This window comes from Eucalyptus grandis, chromosome 3 (genome assembly GCF_016545825.1).
Source record: "Eucalyptus grandis isolate ANBG69807.140 chromosome 3, ASM1654582v1, whole genome shotgun sequence".
Classification (NCBI taxonomy): domain Eukaryota; kingdom Viridiplantae; phylum Streptophyta; class Magnoliopsida; order Myrtales; family Myrtaceae; genus Eucalyptus; species Eucalyptus grandis.
Genome location: NC_052614.1, coordinates 3,724,371 through 3,746,812, shown reverse-complemented (window position 1 = coordinate 3,746,812; position 22,442 = coordinate 3,724,371). Strand labels below are relative to the sequence as shown.

General features: G+C 41.4%; 2 protein-coding genes and 1 pseudogene across 3 annotated transcripts; all 3 read left to right on the top strand.

Annotated features, from left to right (window-relative positions):
- Positions 1-2,273: 2,273 nt before the first annotated feature.
- On the top strand, positions 2,274-9,155 carry LOC104436146 (annotated as a pseudogene).
- On the top strand, positions 7,621-9,057 carry LOC120291417 (putative adenylate cyclase regulatory protein). The gene is made up of 3 exons (XM_039308743.1): positions 7,621-8,227; positions 8,330-8,343; positions 8,443-9,057. The coding sequence occupies exons 1-3, from the start codon at positions 7,621-7,623 to the stop codon at positions 9,055-9,057; spliced, it is 1,236 nt and encodes a 411-aa protein (XP_039164677.1).
- Positions 9,156-13,588: 4,433 nt separating the features above from the next.
- Positions 13,589-22,410, top strand: LOC120285867 (TMV resistance protein N-like). 2 transcript variants are annotated; one of them, XM_039308569.1, is made up of 6 exons: positions 15,078-15,132; positions 15,368-15,500; positions 17,250-17,787; positions 17,969-19,079; positions 19,674-19,976; positions 20,070-22,410. In XM_039308569.1, the coding sequence occupies exons 2-6, from the start codon at positions 15,389-15,391 to the stop codon at positions 22,050-22,052; spliced, it is 4,047 nt and encodes a 1,348-aa protein (XP_039164503.1). In that variant the 5' UTR covers positions 15,078-15,132; positions 15,368-15,388; the 3' UTR covers positions 22,053-22,410. The 2 variants fall into 2 exon arrangements, with proteins under 2 accessions (XP_010050321.2, XP_039164503.1); XM_010052019.3 differs by lacking the exons at positions 15,078-15,132; positions 15,368-15,500; positions 17,250-17,787 and adding an exon at positions 13,589-14,277.
- The last annotated feature ends 32 nt before the right edge of the window (positions 22,411-22,442 follow it).

Sequence of the window (22,442 nt, the reverse complement as noted above, 5' to 3'; positions counted from 1 at the left end):
TTTTTATTTCGAAAATTCATGATAAGTAGAATGCTTTGCCTAAATATGCAAATAACCCTAAAACATGTGATATTCTATCTCAAACATATCTCATGATAAATAAAAACGATCAAATCCATTCAAAATTACCCCAAAAGGGACATCACATATCGCTCAGATCAAGGCATAATATTTCGCTAGTAAAATCGATACTCGATCTTAAGCTTTAAAGATCAAAACATCAATTTTATTCCCGCTTAATTAATTATTTCATCTAAAGCCTTATAGATGAAATAAAAAATCTGGCGCGGTTGCGAAACGGGTGATACATTGAGATTTTCAATTATGCATAGAGAAATAAACAAAGAAACCAAGATATAAAAATAAAATAAGATAAAATAAACCAGCCTAATAAAATAAAGCAAATCTACCTAATTTGATTTTTTTCTTTTTTAATAAAAGAAAATCTTGACCACCGGTTAAGGACTCCGCGAAGGGTTCCGGCGAGGGAGAGCTCGTCGGCTAGGGTTCCGGCGAGGGCAAACCGGTGGCGGAAGAGCTCCGGCAACAAGAGGAACGGCGGAGACCGGCGTGGGGGACTCGCGGGTGCAGGTGCGAGTGTCGCGGATGAGGGACTCCGAGCGCGGGCCGAAGCACGACGGAGACGGCGTCGGGGCGGCGAGGCGGCGGAGCGTCGCGGGCGGCACGGCGAGAACGGCGGGAGACCTCGAACGCGGCGAGGCAAAAGCGGCGTCGGGGCAGCGAAAACGTCGGATCGTCGCCGGATCCGGGAGTTGCGGGCGATGGGACCGATCTGCTGGGTCTCCCGGCGCCGGCTCGCGGATGAAGATGCGGCGGCGGAACGTCGGGGCGGTTCAAGCGAGGGGCGTCGCGGCCGGCGCGCAGGCGCGCAGCACTCGCGGACGGAGGCCGGCGGCGGTGAGCAAGCAGCGCGCCGGCTGCTCTTCGGGAAGATGAACAGTAGCCGATTAGGGTTTCGGCTACTTTTTCTTTTTCTTTTTTTTTTACTTTTTCCTCTCTTTTTACCAACGGAAAGGACCCCCCCTTTTCGACCGTACGCAACTCCTTTTATACCCCAAAAAATTGTATATTCGTGGTATATTTTACTGCCAATTTTGCTCGCGTAAAATTTGATCGAATATATTATTTCACCCCGCGCAATATTTTTTGCATATTCGATCAAAAAATTCCCCTTTTTGCGCAAAAACACATCCGAGTGTATATTACCTAAAATCTTAACGGAATATAAAACTTGCCTAAATTATATGCCATGTGATTTGATTTTTTTTTTTTTTATATATATTATTTAGCAAAAATTAACCCCAAAAATTTAGGTGTCAACAATGGCAAAGTACAATAGTTGTTTAGACTATCGACCATTATTAATTTGCCAATTCATCTTGTTGCTTATTGTCTGAGTTTGTTCTAGTAAGTTTTACTCATTATATTTGTTCATGATCTCAATCATAACACCATTTTGACAGGAATGAGGCAGAACTCATAAAAGCGGTTGTTGTGAAGGTTTTGAGCGAGTTAAAGAAAGTTTTTAAGTTAGTGACCCCTAAACACTTGGTGGGAGTGGGCATTCATGTGAAAAAAAATTATGACTATGGTAAATACTACATTTGGAGATATTCGGAGATACTCTTGCCAAAGTCATCTACAATAAACTGTCAAGCCAATTTGAGCGCCATGACTTCTTAGCTGATATCCGAGAAACGGAATCGCATGAGGGCATTGTGCACTTGCAGAAGGAAATGATCTCTGAAGTTCTTTAAGGAAGCTCCCATGAAGTCTCTAACAGAGACGATGGAATCAATATCATCAGTTCTAGATTTGGTTGCGGGGCGGGAGGGGGGATTTGGAAGTGACGTGTGGAGGAAAAAGGGGAGAAACGAAAGAGAGAGAGAGAAAGAAAGGGGAAGGGGGAAAGAATCGGCAGTAGGAGTGTGCCCCCCGCGGTACGTATTCCCCATTTCAGCGTGCTCACGCAAAGACGTCAAACCGCCATCGGACGGATCCTAGAAATATCATCGCGTCTCGCATCTTCTCGACTTCCTCCTTCCCCAGCAATAAATAAAGGCCAAAATTTTAAACTTTCTGGCGTTGTGGTTGCCCCCGAGTCTCCCCTGCTCTCTCCCTCCCTCTCTATGCGCGTTCCTTTATAGAAGGTCAGTCCGATCTGCAGTGCCCTTCGCGACATTCGTGCGCGCTTGTTCTGTTGTCGTTTCTTGATCTTCTAGGTGTTCGAGCAGCTGCTAGTGCGAGTCGGGATCTTTTGCTGTGTGTTTTTAGTCGTTTTTTGTGCGTGTTGACGCCGTTCATGAGTGATATCGTCGAACCCAGATGGGGGTTTGCTCTTTGCATTGCCTGATTAGCTTGCTTTCGCAACTGGGTTCGTCCAGATTTGACGCGGATCGAGAGATATGCTGTTCTTCTACATGATTCTTGGTGTTGTTGCTGGTTATGTTGCTGTCCGACTTTGGAGGACCATCAGCTCTGGTGATCACAAGGGATGGGTGTCGTGCTTCTTCCCCGGTATAGCCTTTTTGATCCTGACTGTTCTGAATTTTCGCTTGTGGGGTAGTCACAGCACTGGAGCTATCCCGTTTTCTCTTTCGTTATCCTGCTGTTGCTCTGGTTCTGCATGTCAGTTCCGCTTACTCTTTTTGGTGGATATCTCGGAGCGAAAGCTCCCCAGATCGAATATCCTGTGAGGACTAATCAAATTCCTAGGGAAATCCCACCCAGATCGGTGAGGATTTGGGTCGCGGCAACTCAAATTTGAGCCGCCGCGGCCCAGATCTGGGCCGCTGACTTGCTGGGGGTCAGGCAATCGTCGGGGCGGCCCCTCGCCATGGTCGTTGAGTCGCCGCGACTCACGAAGGGTCATGCAACGCCGCGACTCGCGGAGGTCGCCCGACTCTTTGACGACGATTGCCTAGGATGTCCCTCTAGCAGTCGCCGGCCCCTCGCAGTCAGGTAGAACCAAACCGGCCCGGAGAAGATGAGCAATCTCATACAAGGGCAAAAAATGGAAAAATAAAAAATTCGTGAGGACAATTTCGGAAAAAAAAAGAATGAACAGTATCGCGTGGACATGCGAAAAAGTGAAAGCCCAAACACTCTAATTTGGTCCAAGGAGCTTTTGATGCCCAAAACTCCTTTGAAAGCTTCTCCCAAACGCACCCTAAATTGTTCCAAAATATAATTCTCTTGACTCTTCCAAAAACATTCACTATTTCAAATGCTAGCGGTTGTTGCAGCTGTCCATTCTTAAGTTGAATTTCCCCACTTAATCCAACTTTAGTATTTTTCGTTAAATTGAGAAGAAATGTCTAAATGTATCAATATATCCAATTAGGTACACTTTCCCTTAAAAAGATTATGTAAATAAATTGTGGACTGATTGTGATTATAGTTGTTTTACAACATACAAATTCTCTAATGTTGGATTTTCCTAGCATAATTCACACTTACATCTTAATAATTTTTGCCCTACAAGTGACCTTAGTGTTAGTTTGCTCCCCTTCAATTTAGATATATTCTATATCAAAATGTCCCAACTTAAATCTCCACTTTGTTGTGTCTGTGGACTACAACAACAATCGAAACAAATAGGGGCCAAACTTTTCAGCAATTTTGTCTAGAACCTCCATTCTTCCAGAAAAAGGGAAGGAGAAGGATTTTCTTTGGTGGTTCCTTTTTGTTCTTGTTTAGTCCCTTTCATTTCGAAAGTCGTTTATATCTCTACATCTGTTTCTTCCTTCTCGCACCAATTAATTTTTACTCTGATATTGTTTACTTTTAATACCTTCCAATAAGAAAATCGCCAAGAGAAAGATTAAGTCTTAGCCCGTCAACAGTTGGACACGAAAGCCAATGAATTATGAGACAAATGTAATTATTAATTATTATATACTACATCAACTTTCAAATATGATATTTTTAAAATTAGTTCACATTAGTACCTTGATAAATTCGTTGATATATGCGGAGGTGATGGACTCAATGTGTTTTTCACGTGCATCTCAATAAATGACTGGTCCACGTTAAACCACCTACTCCTGACTGGAAGAGATTTATTTACTATGTCTGGTAGGACACCTCCAGGATGGACCTTGACTTGTTTCCCTCCATTAAATTTAATACGCGAGTACATTATAGAAAGAGAGGAAATCTGTATCCTCAGATCTTTCATTCTTTTGCAGTGGTTTAGCATCCGATTAATCTTGCTTTCAGTTTTCATTCCCTCAGAATTTCTAAAGGTGAAGAGAACAGCAATTACCTTCGTGGAGAAGCCGGTTTCCGAGTCCCCAGTTTCATCAGATGCTTCGCCAGGATGTGATTATGATGTGTTTTTAAGCTTCAGAGGTCCAGACTCTCGCAAGGGCTTTACGAGCCACCTCTACAAGCAACTCCGAGAAGCGAGAGTTCGCGTGTTCAGAGACGACGACGAGCTCCCTCTAGGAGAGGAGATTGGCCCACAGCTTTTCCAGGCCATTGACAACAGCAAGATCTCAATCCCAGTTCTCTCGGAATGCTATGCTTCCAGCAAATGGTGCCTTTTGAGCTCGTTCGGATGCTCAAGTGCAAGAAAGAGATGAAACAAGTGATCTTGCCCATATTCTATAAAGTAGAGCCCGCAGATGTGAAGTGGCTCAAAGGAACCTTTGGAGATGTCTTCAATTCATACAAGCAGCGTTTTGAGGATAGCGTTGTTCAGGAATGGAGACAAGCACTCAAAGAAGTTGGATCCTTGAAAGGACTGGTATCCGAAAATATTGCTAATGGGTACTTCCAAATCCCTTATTCATATAAGTTGATTAATATATGGCAAAGTACATTACTTTTTTAGACTATCGACCATTATTAATTTGCCAATTCATCTCGTTGCTTATTATCTGAGTTTGTTCTAGTAAGTTTTACTCTTGATATTTGTTCATGATCTCGATCATAGCACGATTTTGACAGGAATGAGGCAGAGCTCATAAAAGCGGTTGTTGTAAAGGTTTTGAGCGAGTTAAAGAATGCTTTTAAGTTAGTGACCCCTAAACACTTGGTGGGAGTGGACATTCATGTAAAAGAAATTATGACTATGGTAGATACTAAATTTGGAGATACACGGATACTTGGAATTCATGGAATGGGTGGTGCCGGTAAAACAACTCTTGCCAAAGTCATCTACAATAAACTGTCAAGCCAATTTGAGCACCGTGGCTTCTTAGCTGATATCCGAGAAACGGAATCGCAAGAGGGAATTGTGCACTTGCAGAAGGAATTGATCTCTGATGTTCTTAAAGGAAGCCCCCACGAAGTTTCTAACAGAGACGACGGAATCAATATCATCAGTTCTAGATTTGAAGGCAAAAGAGTTCTCATTTTTCTTGATGATGTGAGTCACAAAGATCAGTTAGATGCACTTGTGGGAGGGCATGGGTTGTTTGGCTCTGGAAGTAGGATCATTATTACAACTAGAGATAAGCATATTCTTAATCAGTTTGGGACGCCATACTGGGAATATGAACTTACGGGATTGGACGAAGAAAATTCTATGGTTCTATTTTGTAGACATGCGTTTCAACGTGACTTCCCTCCTCCTGCCTTCAACGACCTTTGTCATGATATTGTCTCAACTACTGGGCAGCTCCCATTGGCTCTTGAGGTTGTTGGGTCACTCTTGTGCGACAAAAGCGAGGCAGCGTGGAGAGACACATTAGAGAAGTTGAGAAAAGTGCCGCATGAGAAGGTTGAAGAGAAGCTGAAGATAAGTTATGATACCCTAACTGATGATGTGAAGCAAATATTCCTTGACGTTGCATGTTTTTTCAATGGAACGGATCCAAGACTTCCAACTTACATGTGGGATGACTGTGGCTTCTCTCCGAACTTGGGACTAGAAGTGCTGAGTCTCATGTCCCTAGTCAAAATTGTCCACGGCAATAGGGGAAATCGGCTATGGATGCATGATCAATTAAGAGATCTTGGTAGAAGTATTGTTTATAAAGAAAACTCTGACAAGCCAAGTGAACGCAGTAGATTATGGATTCACGAGGAAGCTTTGAAAGTGCTTGAGAGAAATGAGGTACAATGTTTTCTGCTCTCTACTTTTTACTTAAAAGTGTGGATTCTCAAATTTCTGGTTAAAAAAAAGGGTCGTGGGTAGAATTAGCAAATTTGTGACACCATCAGCTTAGGCATAGTTCCGCTGATATGGGGTCAAGCTAATTATATCAAATCATGTCTGTCATAATATACCCCATAAATGAAAATGTAGAAATCCAGACTAACTTGTATATTCATTATTAGACATTGTCTGATTCAGCAGGATAATATCTCAGGTTGCTACATGACACAATCACAGACAATCGGCTCTTGTTATTGGTTATGCGCTCTATCCTGTTTGACCCCCTGTAAGAAAACTGATCAAAACCTGAAAAGCCAGTCAAACTAGAAAGCGGTCAAACTGGATTAATTAGAAGAGTTCCCATACATGGTAATGGAGCATGCCTGGCATCAAGGCTTTTGTGATCCTTAGAGTTCTGTCATAAATTGGATGGATGTACAATTAAGCCAAATATTACGTATGGAACAAGTGGAACAATGTGTCACACTTTTCATTAGCCTACTTTCGGGTCTTGTGCGACACCCTTATTTCTCAGTTTCTGGGAACTTGCAGGGAACGGATCAGATCAAGGCCCTCCATCTTAAGTATTCTCCTTCCCTTTCTGAACCATACTGCTTAACAAATGGGCACTTCAGAAAACTGCCAATGTTAAGGTACCTTCGTATCCAGCAGGCAGAAGTCACGGGAGATTTTAAGGACCTTCTTCCTAAATTAAGATGGCTTGATTGGATGGCCTGTTCAACGTCTTTTTTCCCAACAAACTTTCATCCAGAGAACTTGGTTATTCTTAATATAAGAGTCAGCGGTCTCACAGAGCACTGGGACGCATGGCACCATGTCAATGGATTACGGAAGGTAAATCTCCATCTTCTTTTTTTCTTTTGCAATTTATATGATTAATTCAAGAGCTGACGTTGCTATATATTGTTTGTGGTGAATCGCAAACCAGCTCAAAGTTCTGAGGCTTCTGCACTGCGATAAGTTGACTGAAACTCCCGACATCTCAGCTCTCCAGAATCTTGAGATCTTGAATCTTGAATATTGTGTTAATCTGGCCAAAATTCACCCTTCCATCAAGAATATCAGGAATCTCTTATCCTTAAGTTTGAGGGGATGTGAGAAACTCAAGGAGCTACCAAAAGAAATGGGGGGACTAACAAACTTGAGGGAGCTTCTTATTGATGGTAGTTCCATAAAAAAGATTCCCATGTCCATAGGTCGCATGAGGAAGCTGGAGATTGTTTCTGCTCGTAATTGTAGATCGTTGGTCGGAATTGACAGCTCCATAGAATCCCTCCGGAAATTGCATAGCTTGTCGCTAGACGGGTGTCACTCGCTGAGAACACTTCCTGACTCCATTGGAAAGTTGACATCTTTAACCCGACTGTCTATCAAGATCGGGTGTCAAGGAACTGCCCCACTCCATCGGGGATCTACACAATCTGAAAGTTTTGCTCATGACTCATATTTTCTTAGAAAGTTTACCTAGAACCATGGGAAGGTTGGAGAAGCTTGAAGAGTTAGATGCCTCAGGGTGTAAATATCTACAAGGAGAAATCCCAAGTGAGATAGGGGATTTATCTTCACTGCAAGTCCTTCGGTTAGAAAAGACACGCATTTCCGGTTTGCCAAAAGGCATTCACAAGTTATCATGTCTCCAAGAGCTTGATTTAGGGAAATGCGAAGAGCTACAATCTCTGCCAGAGCTTCCCTCGAGCCTAACAAGTCTACATCTCGTCTGTGAGAGAATCCCAGATATTGCCAACCTAATCAATCTAATACAATTATCAATGAAAGTCAGGAATTTGAGTGCCTTAACTACGATGAAGACCCTCTCTCAACTTGTTGATCTCCATATTGAACTTCATGATGACATAAAATGGCTGCCAGATCTTCCCTCGAGTCTATTGAAGCTTAAAGTCAGCCAAGGTCCAGATTTGGAGAGATTTCCAGATTTGTCAAATTTTAAACGCTTATCAGAATTGCATCTCCACAGTTGCTCTGAGTTAACTGAAATCAAAGGGCATGAAGAACTTGTTTGCCTAACTGCTTTGACAGCATCATTTTGTGAAAAGCTATATAAGCTGGAGGGCCTTGAACGTTTAGTCTCATTAAGATAGATCATCATAAAGGGTTGTAAAGCATTAGAAACATTACCGGATCTTTCGGATTTGAAATTTCTGAAGAATTTTGATGCTGCAGCTTGTGAGAATCTGGTTGGAATCTAAGGCCTTGACAGATGGGAATACTTGGACGAACTAGACATCTCAGTGTGTTATTCCATTGAGAGTTTACTGGAATTTTCTAACTTAAAGGGTCTGAAGAGAATAGAAGCTGGGAATTGCAGGAAGCTAGTTGAAATAACAGGCCTTTATAATGCTGAACACTTGGAAGTATTGGACCTCTCTGACTGTAGTTCCTTGGAAAGATTACCAGAACTACCATGCCCCGGGGCCTTGAAAGATCTGAACATCAGTGGCTGTGAGAAGATCCATGATATCCAAGCGCTTGAGGAATTCTCTTTGTGCAAGAGACTATGCATTGAACAATGCAAGTTGATTGTAAACCTTCCGGATCTTTCGGAATTTGAAGATTTAGAATACTTGACTCTGAATGAATGTCCACAACTTGTGGATGTTCCAGGGCTTGATCGAGCGAGATCGTTAAAATTTATTAACATTTCAAGGTGTGAGATGCTTGAGAACTTACCGGATTTGTCAGGTTTAGAACTCTTGGAAGATCTAAAAGTACGACATTGTGGGAAACTAGCAGAGCTCCAGGGGCTTGGAGGGTTGAGATGCTTAAGCATTGTGGATTTCTCTGGATGCAACTTGCTGAAATCCCCGGAATTACCTAGCAGAACACGCCAAGTATGTTCATTGTTCAATCTATTTGACTACGATAATCCAGGCCAGATTGTTTTGAGGTGATTTGGAAGTTGCAACTGTCTTTTTGCTTCTGAACCATGACCTGACCTTTTTCCCCTGTTCAATGTTAAGAACTGAATTCTATTTTGAGTTACCATTCACCATCGATTTGTTCTTGGCCACCCTAATATATTCCTTTGTCTTTTCCCATCACGAGCATGGTGATGTTCTATCTTCTTTGCCATGTGATTTGACTAGCTGTAGTTTTTTGTTCCCTTCATTTGGCCAGGCATAGTGACCAGCTGCAGTTTACTTGTTTTCTATTATGTCTGCGTGACTCGCAACAATCAGTTTGAAAGACCAACTCCCAAGTCTGCTTCATTGATCAGTAATCCATGCATCAGTAACTATTGCATTGAATTTTGTTTTTCTGCACTTGTCTCTTGGGATTGCTTTTGTATTTTAAACTGGCCCTACAAAGTGTTTATCCGTCGCCAGCAACAACTTGCATATTGCTGAAATAACGGTGTGACTCGAGTAGTTGATTGTAGATCTTCTAGATAACCATCAGTGCAATTTGGAAAAATCCCCTCATAAATCATTCATCAAATTAGGAATGGACAAGAGTTACAATTCTTGGGATACGTGGGATTGAATTATCCTTTGTATTACCACCGGCCGTGGTGGCTCCACTGGGTAGGCTTCAGTGATCCTTTGAGAGAGATGTGAGAGGTTCGAAGCCCTTGCAATGCAAGGGGGCTGGTGGAGTTACTTGGTGACTTACCCGGTGACATGGGGTGGTGGTTTTCCTATGTTGCCCCCAGGTTCTTCCCGCCGGCTGTCGGCTTTCGGGATTTCTTGGGTCACCAAAAAAAAAAAAAATTATCCTTTGCATTATGTGAAAGTGAATATCTCTGAATCTAACTGGTTCTATGGTCAAGCATTTTGGATGAGGCAGATCTTTAATCGATGCCTGACAGAGAGGTTCACATACATACATGGATTACTCGTCAATGTTTGACCCCCCCCAATGTTACAGAAAAGAAAAAGAAATCTATGGTCGTCACTATTGAGATCTAAAGATATGGCAGCACCAACTTTACTGTTTACTTGGACAATTCCTCGTGCTGTTGCAACTCTAGATGTTTGACTTTACTTACCCTGATAATTCCTTGTTTTAAGGACGAGATCGACAGAAAAACATCCAACAAAATTGTGTATAATCAATGATTTATTAGTTAACAGACCAATGAGCATGTGAACTCAAAGACTCTGAAAAAGAATGTCTTGAGCTGGAAAGGGAGAAGAAACCAATGAACTATTTGTACCTCTGCCCTGGGGTTTGACTCTTTTCCGTCCATTGAACAGACGAAATGGAGGATCCCTGTTCTAAATCTGAGCCAGGGGACTGAAGATTTAGAATAGAGAGGAATGAGTTGGCTTTTTTTTTCATCAAATATTTTTTTGATCATCTGGAGGAGCTAATAGGTTAGAGAAAAGGGTGGAATAGACAGCGTGACTTCTTTCTATCGTGGTGCCTTTTGCATTAACCTTTCTTTTTGTGTTCATGTGTAAGAAAAGAAGACCAAAACCAAACAGTTTTGCTGAGGAACCAATAACCACTTCATCAAATGATCCTGCTTCTTCACTAGGATGCAATTACAACGCTTTCTTGAGCTTCAGAGGTCCAGATTAACAGAAGGGCTTCACGAGTCTCTAGTTCCACCAGTCACCTGTACCAGAGTCTTGTGATGCCAGAGTCTGTCATCCACAACAAGCTTCAGCATGTCATCTGTTCTGTTGGTTTTTGCTAAATGGTTTTCTAATTTGATTAGAATTAGACTTCAGTTCAATGACCATGCATACCATGCATTTATTCATGAAATATACTCAACCGTACAAAACTACGTACCATCTTTATATTACATTGTTAAAGTTCCACAAGTTCCTACCAGAATGTCCTAGTGGGAAGCAGCTCATAAGAGCTAAATCTCAATGAACAGGAACATTATCTTGAGGTGATTACAGAATTTTAGACACTCCTTTCAGTTTATGATCCACGATACTGAACCTTTGCCCATTCCATAGCCATAGTCTGTGGCTGTTTGGATATGTGGAAGGCTTCAACAGTTGAGAAGTCCATTGGTTATTAAGTTCTCCATCAGCAAATACTTTGACTTGATATCAGCAATGGCATATTAGTACACGGAAAAACGATGTATTGTAACCGTGAACATCAGCATATAGGAATCCAATCTTCTCTACAGATTCCAGATGCATTTTGCGCATCATAGTTTCTGGCAAATGCAGAGTTCAGCATTCAGCAGCATTCAGCAACACACTCAAGTCCAGGTGATCTCATACCGAATGTATGCATTACACTTGCCGATCACTTACTAAGAGACCACAGGTGATGCATTTCTGAACTTAAGAGGGACAAGAGGGACGGCATCACTTCACAGGCTAACAAAAGAGGAGTTGTAATTTGTAAAAGATGCAAGTAGAAATGAGAAGTAAAGTAAAGTAAATCCTTCACCGATCCAATGTCATATGCTGCCAAAATTCGTGTAAAAGTATTCCCTGGAGAACATATAAAAGACTGCTAATTGTTGCGAAATCTTTTCTCACTCTCTGGGAAGCATATGTAGGAACTTCTTCGAAAATTTCGCTTCGAAGTGTTCTTGTGCAGTTAGTTAACTACAACCGAGTTTGTCAAGGAACTTTCTTCATTCCTAGACATGGAACGTCTAGAGAGAGAGAGACTTGGGAATTTGGGGTCTGCTAACTTCAATCAGCACCTGAAGAAAAATTTTCTTCTAGTCGCTTTCCCAGACACAAGTTGAATTGAGGATACTCTACGATTTGGGCGTACCAATCCTTATCCTGCTTCCTTTTTGTTAGTTGATTTTTCTTGTTTTCCTGTTCGTCGAACAATTGCGTACTCTGGCATGCATCATGTGCAGCAAAGTTGCACTGGACTTAGCACATAGCCGTAGTCCCATATATATGAAGCTCTTCATTGCTTTTCTAGATTATAAATAGATCTTCCTGTTCACAAATTGCAAATCTGTATCGTATTGGGTACTTTGGTCCTATATTTAGGCTCCGTTTCTTTTATGGAAAATATGATCTTTCCAGAAAATATTTTATAAGAAGGAAAATGATAGTGATTTCTAGTGTTCGGCTAGACACATGAAAATGAATTTTCACCTGTTTGGAACAGAGCCGAGTACCCAATTTGCGACTCAAATTTAATGGGCCAAATTCTCTTTTTCGCAAAACAAGCTAAACTGAGTTGAAACCCAAAAAACATGTCATTACCCATTTTGACCAAAGCCCAAATAACTTGGGCATCATCACGAGTCTCTCCACTTGCACATTATCAAAATGTCTTTTAATATCTTAGTAGAATGAGTTTAAGAACATACCACAATTATTTGGATAAGCAAATTCGAATCATATCTCTTCCTTAGCTGATCTCAAGACACAAAAATAAAAATAATTAAGCCTTAAGCTCTGCAAAATGAGTAATCAATTCGAAATCACCTAAATCCAAACTCATCAGAAGATGGATAAGACCAAAATGTGAACCTAGAAGTAAGACATATAACAACTATACACCTGCAGAGAAGGATTAACATCCTAAAAAGAGTCAATCAAGGACATCGTTTGGTGCTTAATGATTATTTCATTAATAAAAAAAACAGCAAGACATTAATTTGAACCATGCTAAAGTGATTGATAGTTGCTATATCAACATACGGTATCAGATCTAGCGTCCTATTTCGAAAATTATTATTGATGCATTGCTTTACTTCCTAGAATTACAAATATTTCCAAATAACCTGTTCCAGAATTCGTAAAACCACATGGGAGAAATTTTCACTTCTTTCCAAAAATAAAGCTTGACAAAAAAGATCATAAGGAAAGAGGGCCTACAAAGTTACAAAGAAATGTAAATGCAATTAATTGTATCATAATAAATATTTTTGATCACATATCACCAAACAAAGAAAATTATTCATTCTCTTAAAAAATGATTTCTCGGAAAGTATTTTTCTTTATCATTAAGTTTTCTCCCAAATGGCACTCTAAATTAATTACATAATTGTGGTTGTGGACCACAAATACAGAAGGAGGAAAATTGCTGACTTTTTTCTTGTCAAATGAAAATTACTAATTTGAGTATATTCGCTTGTGATCATTCATTTTCTTCTCACCAATCACTTAAAACGGTTTCCTGACGTGTTGAATGTCCAATATAACCTCCTAAAATTTTTTGTTAACCTTTTTTTTTTCCTGGTATTTTCAGGACATCTGGATGCTAGATACAAAAATAATATATTATATACCAACAACTTGATCCGACTGCAAGTCTAGTAGCATGCCCAAAGCGCTATGAGGATTCTAGACAAGTAGTTTTCTACCGGGCCAATATTTATATTCTTAGCAATATTTTCAAAAATAACTCCCATCATTATTACTGGCAAAGATGCGTCAAGCTTGCAACTATTAATAAATTACAGTGTTGTCATCTCTGCTGATGTCCCTGGCAGGAGTCAAATGAGATGTTTTTCCCATCTCTGATGGGACACCTCGAGGGTGGACTTTGACTTGTTTCCCTCCATTAAATTTAGAACGTCAGTACATTATAGAAAGAGAGGAAATCAGTATCATCAGATCTGTCATTATTGTGCAGTGGTTTAGCATCCGATTAATCTTGCTTTCAGTTTTCGTTCTCTTAGAATTTCTAAAGATGAACAGAACAGCAATTACCTTCGTGGAGAAGCCGGTTTCCGAGTCCCCAGTTTCATCGGATGCTTCAACAGGATGTGATTATGATGTGTTCTTAAGCTTCAGAGGTCCAGACTCTCGCAAGGGCTTCACGAGCCACCTCTACCACCGACTCCAAGAAGCGAGAGTTCGCGTGTTCAGAGACGACAACGAGCTCCCTCTAGGAGAGGAGATTGGCCCACAGCTTTTCCGGGCCATCGACAACAGCAAGATCTCGATCTCAGTTCTCTCGGAATGCTATGCTTCCAGCAAATGATGCCTTTTTGAGCTCGTTCGGATGCTCAAGTGCAAGAAAGAGATGAAACAAGTGATCTTGCCCATATTCTATAAAGTAGAGCCCGCAGATGTGAAGTGGCTCAAAGGAACCTTTGGAGATGTCTTCAACTCATACAAGCAGCGTTTTGAGGATAGCGTTGTTCAGGAATGGAGACAAGCACTCAAAGAAGTTGGATCCTTGAAAGGACTGGTATCCGAAAATATTGCTAATGGGTACTTCCAAATCCCTTTTTCATATAAGCTGATTAATATATGGCAAAGTACAATAGTTGTTTAGACTATCGACCATTATGAATTTGCCAATTCATCTTGTTGCTTATTGTCTGAGTTTGTTCTAGTAAGTTTTACTCATTATATTTGTTCATGATCTCAATCATAACACCATTTTGACAGGAATGAGGCAGAGCTCATAAAAGCGGTTGTTGTGAAGGTTTTGAGCGAGTTAAAGAAAGCTTTTAATTTAGTGACCCCTAAACACTTGGTGGGAGTGGGCATTCATGTGAAAAAAATTATGACTATGGTAGATACTAAATTCGGAGATACTCGGAGATACTCGGAGATACATTTACAATAAACTGTCAAGCCAATTTGAGCGCCATGGCTTCTTAGCTGATATCCGAGAAACGGAATCGCATGATGGCATTGCGCACTTGCAGAAGGAATTGATCCCTGAAGTTCTTAAAGGAAGCCCCCATGAAGTCTCTAACAGAGACGATGGAATCAATATCATCAGTTCTAGATTTGGGTTGGGGGGGATTTGGAAGTGACGTGAGGAGGAAAAAGGGGAGAAAAGAAAGAGAGAGAGAGAGAAGGAAAGGGGAAGGGGGAAAGAATCGGCAGTAGGAGTGTGCCCCCCGCGGTCCGTATTCCCCATTTCAGCGTGCTCACGCAAAGACGTCAAACCGCCATCGGACGGATCCTAGAAATATCATCGCGTCTCGCATCTTCTCGACTTCCTCCTTCCCCAGCAATAAATGCAGGCCAAAGATTTAACCTTTCTGGCGTTGTGGTTGCCCCGAGTCTCCCCTGCTCTCTCCCTCCCTCTCTATGCGCGTTCCTTTATAGAAGGTCAGTCAGATCTGCAGTGCCCTTCGCGACATTCGTGCGCGCTTGTTCTGTTGTCGTTTCTTGATCTTTCTAGGTGTTCGAGCAGCTGCTAGTGCGAGTCGGGATCTTTTGCTGTGTGTTATTAGTCGTGTTTTGTGCGTGTTGATGCTGTTCATGAGTGATATCGTCGAACCCAGATGGGGGTTTGCTCTTTGCATTGCCTGATTAGCTTGCTTTCGCAACTGGGTTCGTCCAGATTTGACGCGGATCGAGAGATATGCTGTTCTTCTACATGATTCTTGGTGTTGTTGCTGGTTATGTTGCTGTCCGACTTTGGAGGACCATCAGCTCTGGTGATCACAAGGGATGGGTGTCGTGCTTCTTCCCCGGTATAGCCTTTTGATCCTGACTGTTCTGAATTTTCGTTTGTGGGGTAGTCACAGCACTGGAGCTATCCCGTTTTCTCTTTCGTTATCCTGCTGTTGCTCTGGTTCTGCATATCAGTTCCGCTTACTCTTTTTGGTGGATATCTCGGAGCGAAAGCTTCCCAGATTGAATATCCTGTGAGGACTAACCAAATTCCTAGGGAAATCCCACCCAGATCGGTGAGGATTTGGGTCGCGGCAACTCAAATTTGAGCCGCCGCAGCCCAGATCTGGGCCGCCGACTCGCTGGGGGTCAGGCAACCCAAATCTGAGCCGTGACTCGTCGGGCGGCCCCTCGCCATGGTCGTTGAGTCGCTGCGACTCACGAAGGGTCATGCAACACCGCGACTCGTGGAGGTCGCCCGACTCTCTGAAGACGATTGCCTAGGTTGTCGCGACCACGCCGATGTCCCTCTAGCAGTCGCCGGCCCCTCACATTGAGGTAGAACCAAACCGGCCCAGAGAAGATGAGCAATCTCATACAAGGGCAAAAAATGGAAAAATAAAAAATTCGTGAGGACAATTTCGGGAAAAAAAAAGAATGAACAGTATCGCGTGGGCATGCCAAAAAAGCTGAAAGCCCAAACACTCTTATTTTGGTCCAAGGGGCTTTTGATGCCCAAAACTCCTTCGAAAGCTTCTCCCAAACGCACCCTAAATTGGGTCCAAAATCTTATTCTCTTGACTCTTCCAAAAAGATTCACTATTTCAAATGCTAGCTGTTGTTGCAGCTGTCCATTCTTAAGTTGAATTTCCCCACTTAATCCAACTTTAGTATTTTTCGTTAAATTGAGAAGAAATGTCTAAATGTATCAATATATCCAATTAGATACACTTTCCCTTAAAAGATTATGTAAATAAATTGTGGGCTGATTGTGATTATAATTGTTTTACAACATACAAATTTTCTAATGTTAGATTTTCCTAGCATAATTCACACGTACATCTTAATAATTTTTGCCCTACAAGTGACCTTAGTGTTAGGTTGCTCCCCTTCAATTTAGATATATTCTATATCAAAATGTCCCAACTTAAATCTCCACTTTGTTGTGTCCGTGGACTACAACAACAATCGAAACAAATAGGGGCCAAACTTTTCAGCAATTTTGTCTAGAACCTCCATTCTTCCAGAAAAAGGGAAGGAGAAGGATTTTCTTTAGTGGTTCCTTTTTGTTCTTGTTTAGTCCCTTTCATTTCGAAAGTCGCTACATCTGTTTCTTCCTTCTCGCACCAATTAATTTTTTACTCTAATATTGTTTACTTTTAATACCTTCCAATAAGAAAATCGCCAAGAGAAAGATTAAGTCGGGCCCGTCAACAGTTGGACACGAAAGCCAATGAATTATGAGACAAATATAATTATTAATTATTATATACTACATCAACTTTCAAATATGATGTTTTTTAAAATTAGTTCACATTAGTACCTTGATAAATTCGTTGATATATGCGGAGGTGATGGACTCAATGTGATTTTCACGTGCATCTCAATAAATGACTGGTCCACGTTAAACCACCTACTCCTGACTGGAAGAGATTTATTTACTATGTCTGGTAGGACACCTCCAGGATGGACCTTGACTTGTTTCCCTCCATTAAATTTAATACGCGAGTACATTATAGAAAGAGAGGAAATCTGTATCCTCAGATCTTTCATTCTTTTGCTGTGGTTTAGCATCCGATTAATCTTGCTTTCCGTTTTCATTCCCTCAGAATTTCTAAAGGTGAAGAGAACAGCAATTACCTTTGTGGAGAAGCCGGTTTCCGAGTCCCCAGTTTCATCGGATGCTTCGCCAGGATGTGATTATGATGTGTTCTTAAGCTTCAGAGGTCCAGACTCTCGCAAGGGCTTTACGAGCCACCTCTACGAGCGACTCCGAGAAGCGAGAGTTCGCGTGTTCAGAGACGACGATGAGCTCCCTCTAGGAGAGGAGATTGGCCCACAGCTTTTCCGGGCCATTGACAACAGCAAGATCTCAATCCCAGTTCTCTCGGAATGCTATGCTTCCAGCAAATGGTGCCTTTTTGAGCTCGTTCGGATGCTCAAGTGCAAGAAAGAGATGAAACAAGTGATCTTGCCCATATTCTATAAAGTAGAGCCCGCAGATGTGAAGTGGCTCAAAGGAACCTTTGGAGATATCTTCAATTCATACAAGCAGCGTTTTGGGGATAGCGATGTCCAGGAATGGAGACAAGCACTCAAAGAAGTTGGATCCTTGAAAGGACTGGTATCCGAAAATTTTGCTAATGGGTACTTCCAAATCCCTTATTCATATAAGCTGATTAATATATGGCAAAAGTACATTACTTTTTTAGACTATCGACCATTATTAATTTGCCAATTCATCTCGTTGCTTATTATCTGAGTTTGTTCTAGTAAGTTTTACTCTTGATGTTTGTTCATGATCTCAATCATAGCACGATTTTGACAGGAATGAGGCAGAGCTCATAAAAGCGGTTGTTGTAAAGGTTTTGAGCGAGTTAAAGAATGCTTTTAAGTTAGTGACCCCTAAACACTTGGTGGGAGTGGACATTCATGTAAAAGAAATTATGACTATGGTAGATACTAAATTTGGAGATACACGGATACTTGGAATTCATGGAATGGGTGGTGCTGGTAAAACAACTCTTGCCAAAGTCATCTACAATGAACTGTCAAGCCAATTTGAGCGCCATGGCTTCTTAGCTGATATCCGAGAAACGGAATCGCGTGAGGGAATTGTGCACTTGCAGAAGGAATTGATCTCTGAAGTTCTCAAAGGAAGCCCACACGAAGTTTCTAACAGAGACGACGGAATCAATATCATCAGTTCTAGATTTGGAGGCAGAAAAGTTCTCATTTTTCTTGATGATGTGAGTGACAAAGATCAGTTAGATGCACTTGTGGGAGGGCATGGGTTGTTTGGTTCTGGAAGTAGGATCATTATTACAACTAGAGATAAGCATATTCTTAATCAGTTTGGGACGTCATACTGGGAATATGAACTTATGGGATTGGACGAAGAAAGTTGTATGGTTCTATTTTGTAGACATGCGTTTCAACGTGACTTCCCTCCTCCTGCCTTCAACGATCTTTGTCGTGATATTGTCTCAACTACTGGGCAGCTCCCGTTGGCTCTTGAGGTTATTGGGTCACTCTTGTGCGACAAAAGCGAGGCAGCGTGGAGAGACACATTAAAGAAGTTGAGAAAAGTGCCTCATGAGAAGGTTGAAGAGAAGCTGAAGATAAGTTACGATACGTTAACCGATGATGTGAAGCAAATATTCCTCGACATTGCATGTTTTTTCAATGGAACGGATCCAAGACTTCCAATTTATATGTGGGATGACTGTGGCTTCTCTCCGAACTTGGGACTAGAAGTGTTGAGTCTCATGTCCCTAGTCAAAATTGTCCATGGCAATAGGGGAAATCGGCTATGGATGCATGATCAGTTAAGAGATCTTGGTAGAAGTATTGTTTATAAAGAAAACTCTGACAAGCCAAGTGAACGCAGTAGATTATGGATTCATGAGGAAGCTTTGAAAGTGCTTGAGAGAAATGAGGTACAATGTTTTCTGCTCTCTACTTTTTACTTAAAAGTGTGGATTCCCATATTTCTGGTTAAAAAAAAGGGTCGTGGGTAGAATTAGCAAATTTGTGACACCATCAGCTTAGGCATAGTTCCGCTGATATGGGGTCAAGCTAATTATATCAAATCATGTCTGTCATAATATACCCCATAAATGAAAATGTAGAAATCCAGACTAACTTGTATATTCATTATTAGACATTGTCTGATTCAGCAGGATAATATCTCAGGTTGCTACATGACACAATCACAGACAATCGGCTCTTGTTATTGGTTATGCGCTCTATCCTGTTTGACCCCCTGTAAGAAAACTGATCAAAACCTGAAAAGCCAGTCAAACTAGAAAGCGGTCAAACTGGATTAATTAGAAGAGTTCCCATACATGGTAATGGAGCATGCCTGGCATCAAGGCTTTTGTGATCCTTAGAGTTCTGTCATAAATTGGATGGATGTACAATTAAGCCAAATATTACGTATGGAACAAGTGGAACAATGTGTCACACTTTTCATTAGCCTACTTTCGGGTCGTGTGCGACACCCTTATTTCTCAGTTTCTGGGAACTTGCAGGGAACGGATCAGATCAAGGCCCTCCATCTTAAGTATTCTCCTTCCCTTTCTGAACCATACTGCTTAACAAATGGGCACTTCAGAAAACTGCCAATGTTAAGGTACCTTCGTATCCAGCAGGCAGAAGTCACGGGAGATTTTAAGGACCTTCTTCCTAAATTAAGATGGCTTGATTGGATGGCCTGTTCAACGTCTTTTTTCCCAACAAACTTTCATCCAGAGAACTTGGTTATTCTTAATATAAGAGTCAGCGGTCTCACAGAGCACTGGGACGCATGGCACCATGTCAATGGATTACGGAAGGTAAATCTCCATCTTCTTTTATCTTTTGCAATTTATATGATTAATTCAAGAGCTGACGTTGTTATATATTGTTTGTGGTGAATCGCAAACCAGCTCAAAGTTCTGAGGCTTCTGCACTGCGATAAGTTGACTGAAACTCCCGACTTCTCAGCTCTCCAGAATCTTGAGATCTTGAATCTTGAATATTGTGTTAATCTGGCCAAAATTCACCCTTCCATCAAGAATATCAGGAATCTCTTATCCTTAAGTTTGAGGGGATGTGAGAAACTCATGGAGCTACCAGAAGAAATGGGGGGACTAACAAACTTGAGGGAGCTTCTTATCGATGGTAGTTCCATAAAAAAGATTCCCATGTCCATAGGTCGGATGAGGAAGCTGGAGATTGTTTCTGCTCGTAATTGTAGATCATTGGTCGGAATTGACAGCTCCATACAATCCCTCCGGAAATTGCATAGCTTGTCGCTAGACGGGTGTCACTCGCTGAGAACACTTCCTGACTCCATTGGAAAGTTGACATCTTTAACCCGACTGTGTCTATCAAGATCGGGTGTCAAGGAACTGCCCCACTCCATTGCGGATCTACACAATCTGAAAGTTTTGCTCATGACTCATATTTTCTTAGAAAGTTTACCTAGAACCGTGGGAAGGTTGGAGAAGCTTGAAGAGTTAGATGCCTCAGGGTGTAAATATCTGCAAGGAGAAATCCCTAGTGAGATAGGGGATTTATCTTCACTGCGAGTCCTTCGGTTAGAAAAGACGGGCATTTCCTGTTTGCCAAAAAGCATTCACAAGTTATCATGTCTCCAAGTGCTTGATTTAGGGAAATGCGAAGAGCTACAATATCTGCCAGAGCTTCCCTCGAGCCTAACAAGTCTACATCTCGTCTGTGAGACAATCCCAGATATTGCCAACCTAATCAATCTAACACAATTATCAATGAAAGTCAAGGATTTGAGTGCCTTAACTACGATGAAGACCCTCTCTCAACTTGTCGATCTCCACATTGAACTTCATGATGACATAAAATGGCTCCCAGATCTTCCCTCAAGTCTATTGAAGCTTGAAGTCAGCCAAGGTCCAGATTTGGAGAGATTTCCAGATTTGTCAAATTTTAAACGCTTATCAGAATTGCATCTCCACAGTTGCTCTGAGTTAACTGAAATCAAAGGGCTTGGAGAACTTGTTTGCCTAACTGCTTTGACAGCATCATTTTGTGAAAAGCTATATAAGCTGGAGGGCCTTGAACGTTTAGTCTCATTAAGATCGATCATCATAAAGGGTTGTAAAGCATTGATAACATTACCGCATCTTTCAGATTTGAAATTTCTGAAGAATTTTGATGCTGCTGCTTGTGAGAATCTGGTTGGAATTCAAGGCCTTGACAGATGGGAATACTTGGAAGAACTAGACATCTCCGTGTGTTATTCCATTGAGAGTTTACCAGATTTTTCTAACTTAAAGGGTTTGAAGAAATTAGTTGCTGGAAGTTGCCTGAAGTTAGTTGAAATAACAGGTCTTTATAATGCTGAACACTTGGAAGAATTGGATCTCTCTGACTGTAGTTCTCTGGAAAGATTACCAGATCTACCATGCCCAGGAACCTTGAAATATCTGTGCATCAATGGCTGCGAGAAAATCCGTGATATCCAAGCGCTTGAGGAATTCTCTTCATGCAAAACATTATACATTGAACAATGCAAGTCGATTGTAAACCTTCCAGATATTTCAGAATTTGAAGATTTAGAATACTTGACAGTGAAGAAATGTCCGCGACTTTTGGAGGTTCCAGGGCTTGACAGAGCGAGATCCTTGAAATTTGTTGACATTTCATGGTGCGAGATGCTTGAGAATTTACCAGATTTGTCAGGTTTAGAACTCTTGGGAGATCTAAAGGTAAGACATTGTGGGAAACTAACGGAGCTCCAGGGCCTTGGAGGCTTGAGATTCTTAAGTGTTGTGGATTTCTCCGGATGCAAGTTGCTGAAACCCCCGGAATTACCTAGCAGAACACGGCAAGTATGCTCATTGTTCAATATATTTGACTACGAGAATCCAGGTCGGATTGTTTTGAGGTGATTTGGAAGTTGCAACTGTCTTTTTGCTTCTGAGCCATGATCTGACAGTTTTCCCCTGTTCAACGTTAAGAACTGAATTGTATTTTGAGTTACCATTCACAGTCCCTATGTTCTTGGCCACCCCCAAATACTCCTTTGTCTTTTCCCATCACGAACATTATGATGTTCTATCTTCTTTGCCATGTGATTTTGACTAGCTGTAGTTTTTTGTTCCCTATAATTGGCCAGGAAAAATGACCAGCTGCAGTTTACTTGTTTTCTATCTTGTCTGTATGACTTGCAACAGTCAGTTCCAAAAACCAACTCCCAAGTCCGTTTCATTGATCAGTAACCCATGCATCAGCAACTATTGCATTGAATTTTGTTTTACTGCACTTGTCTCTTGGGATTG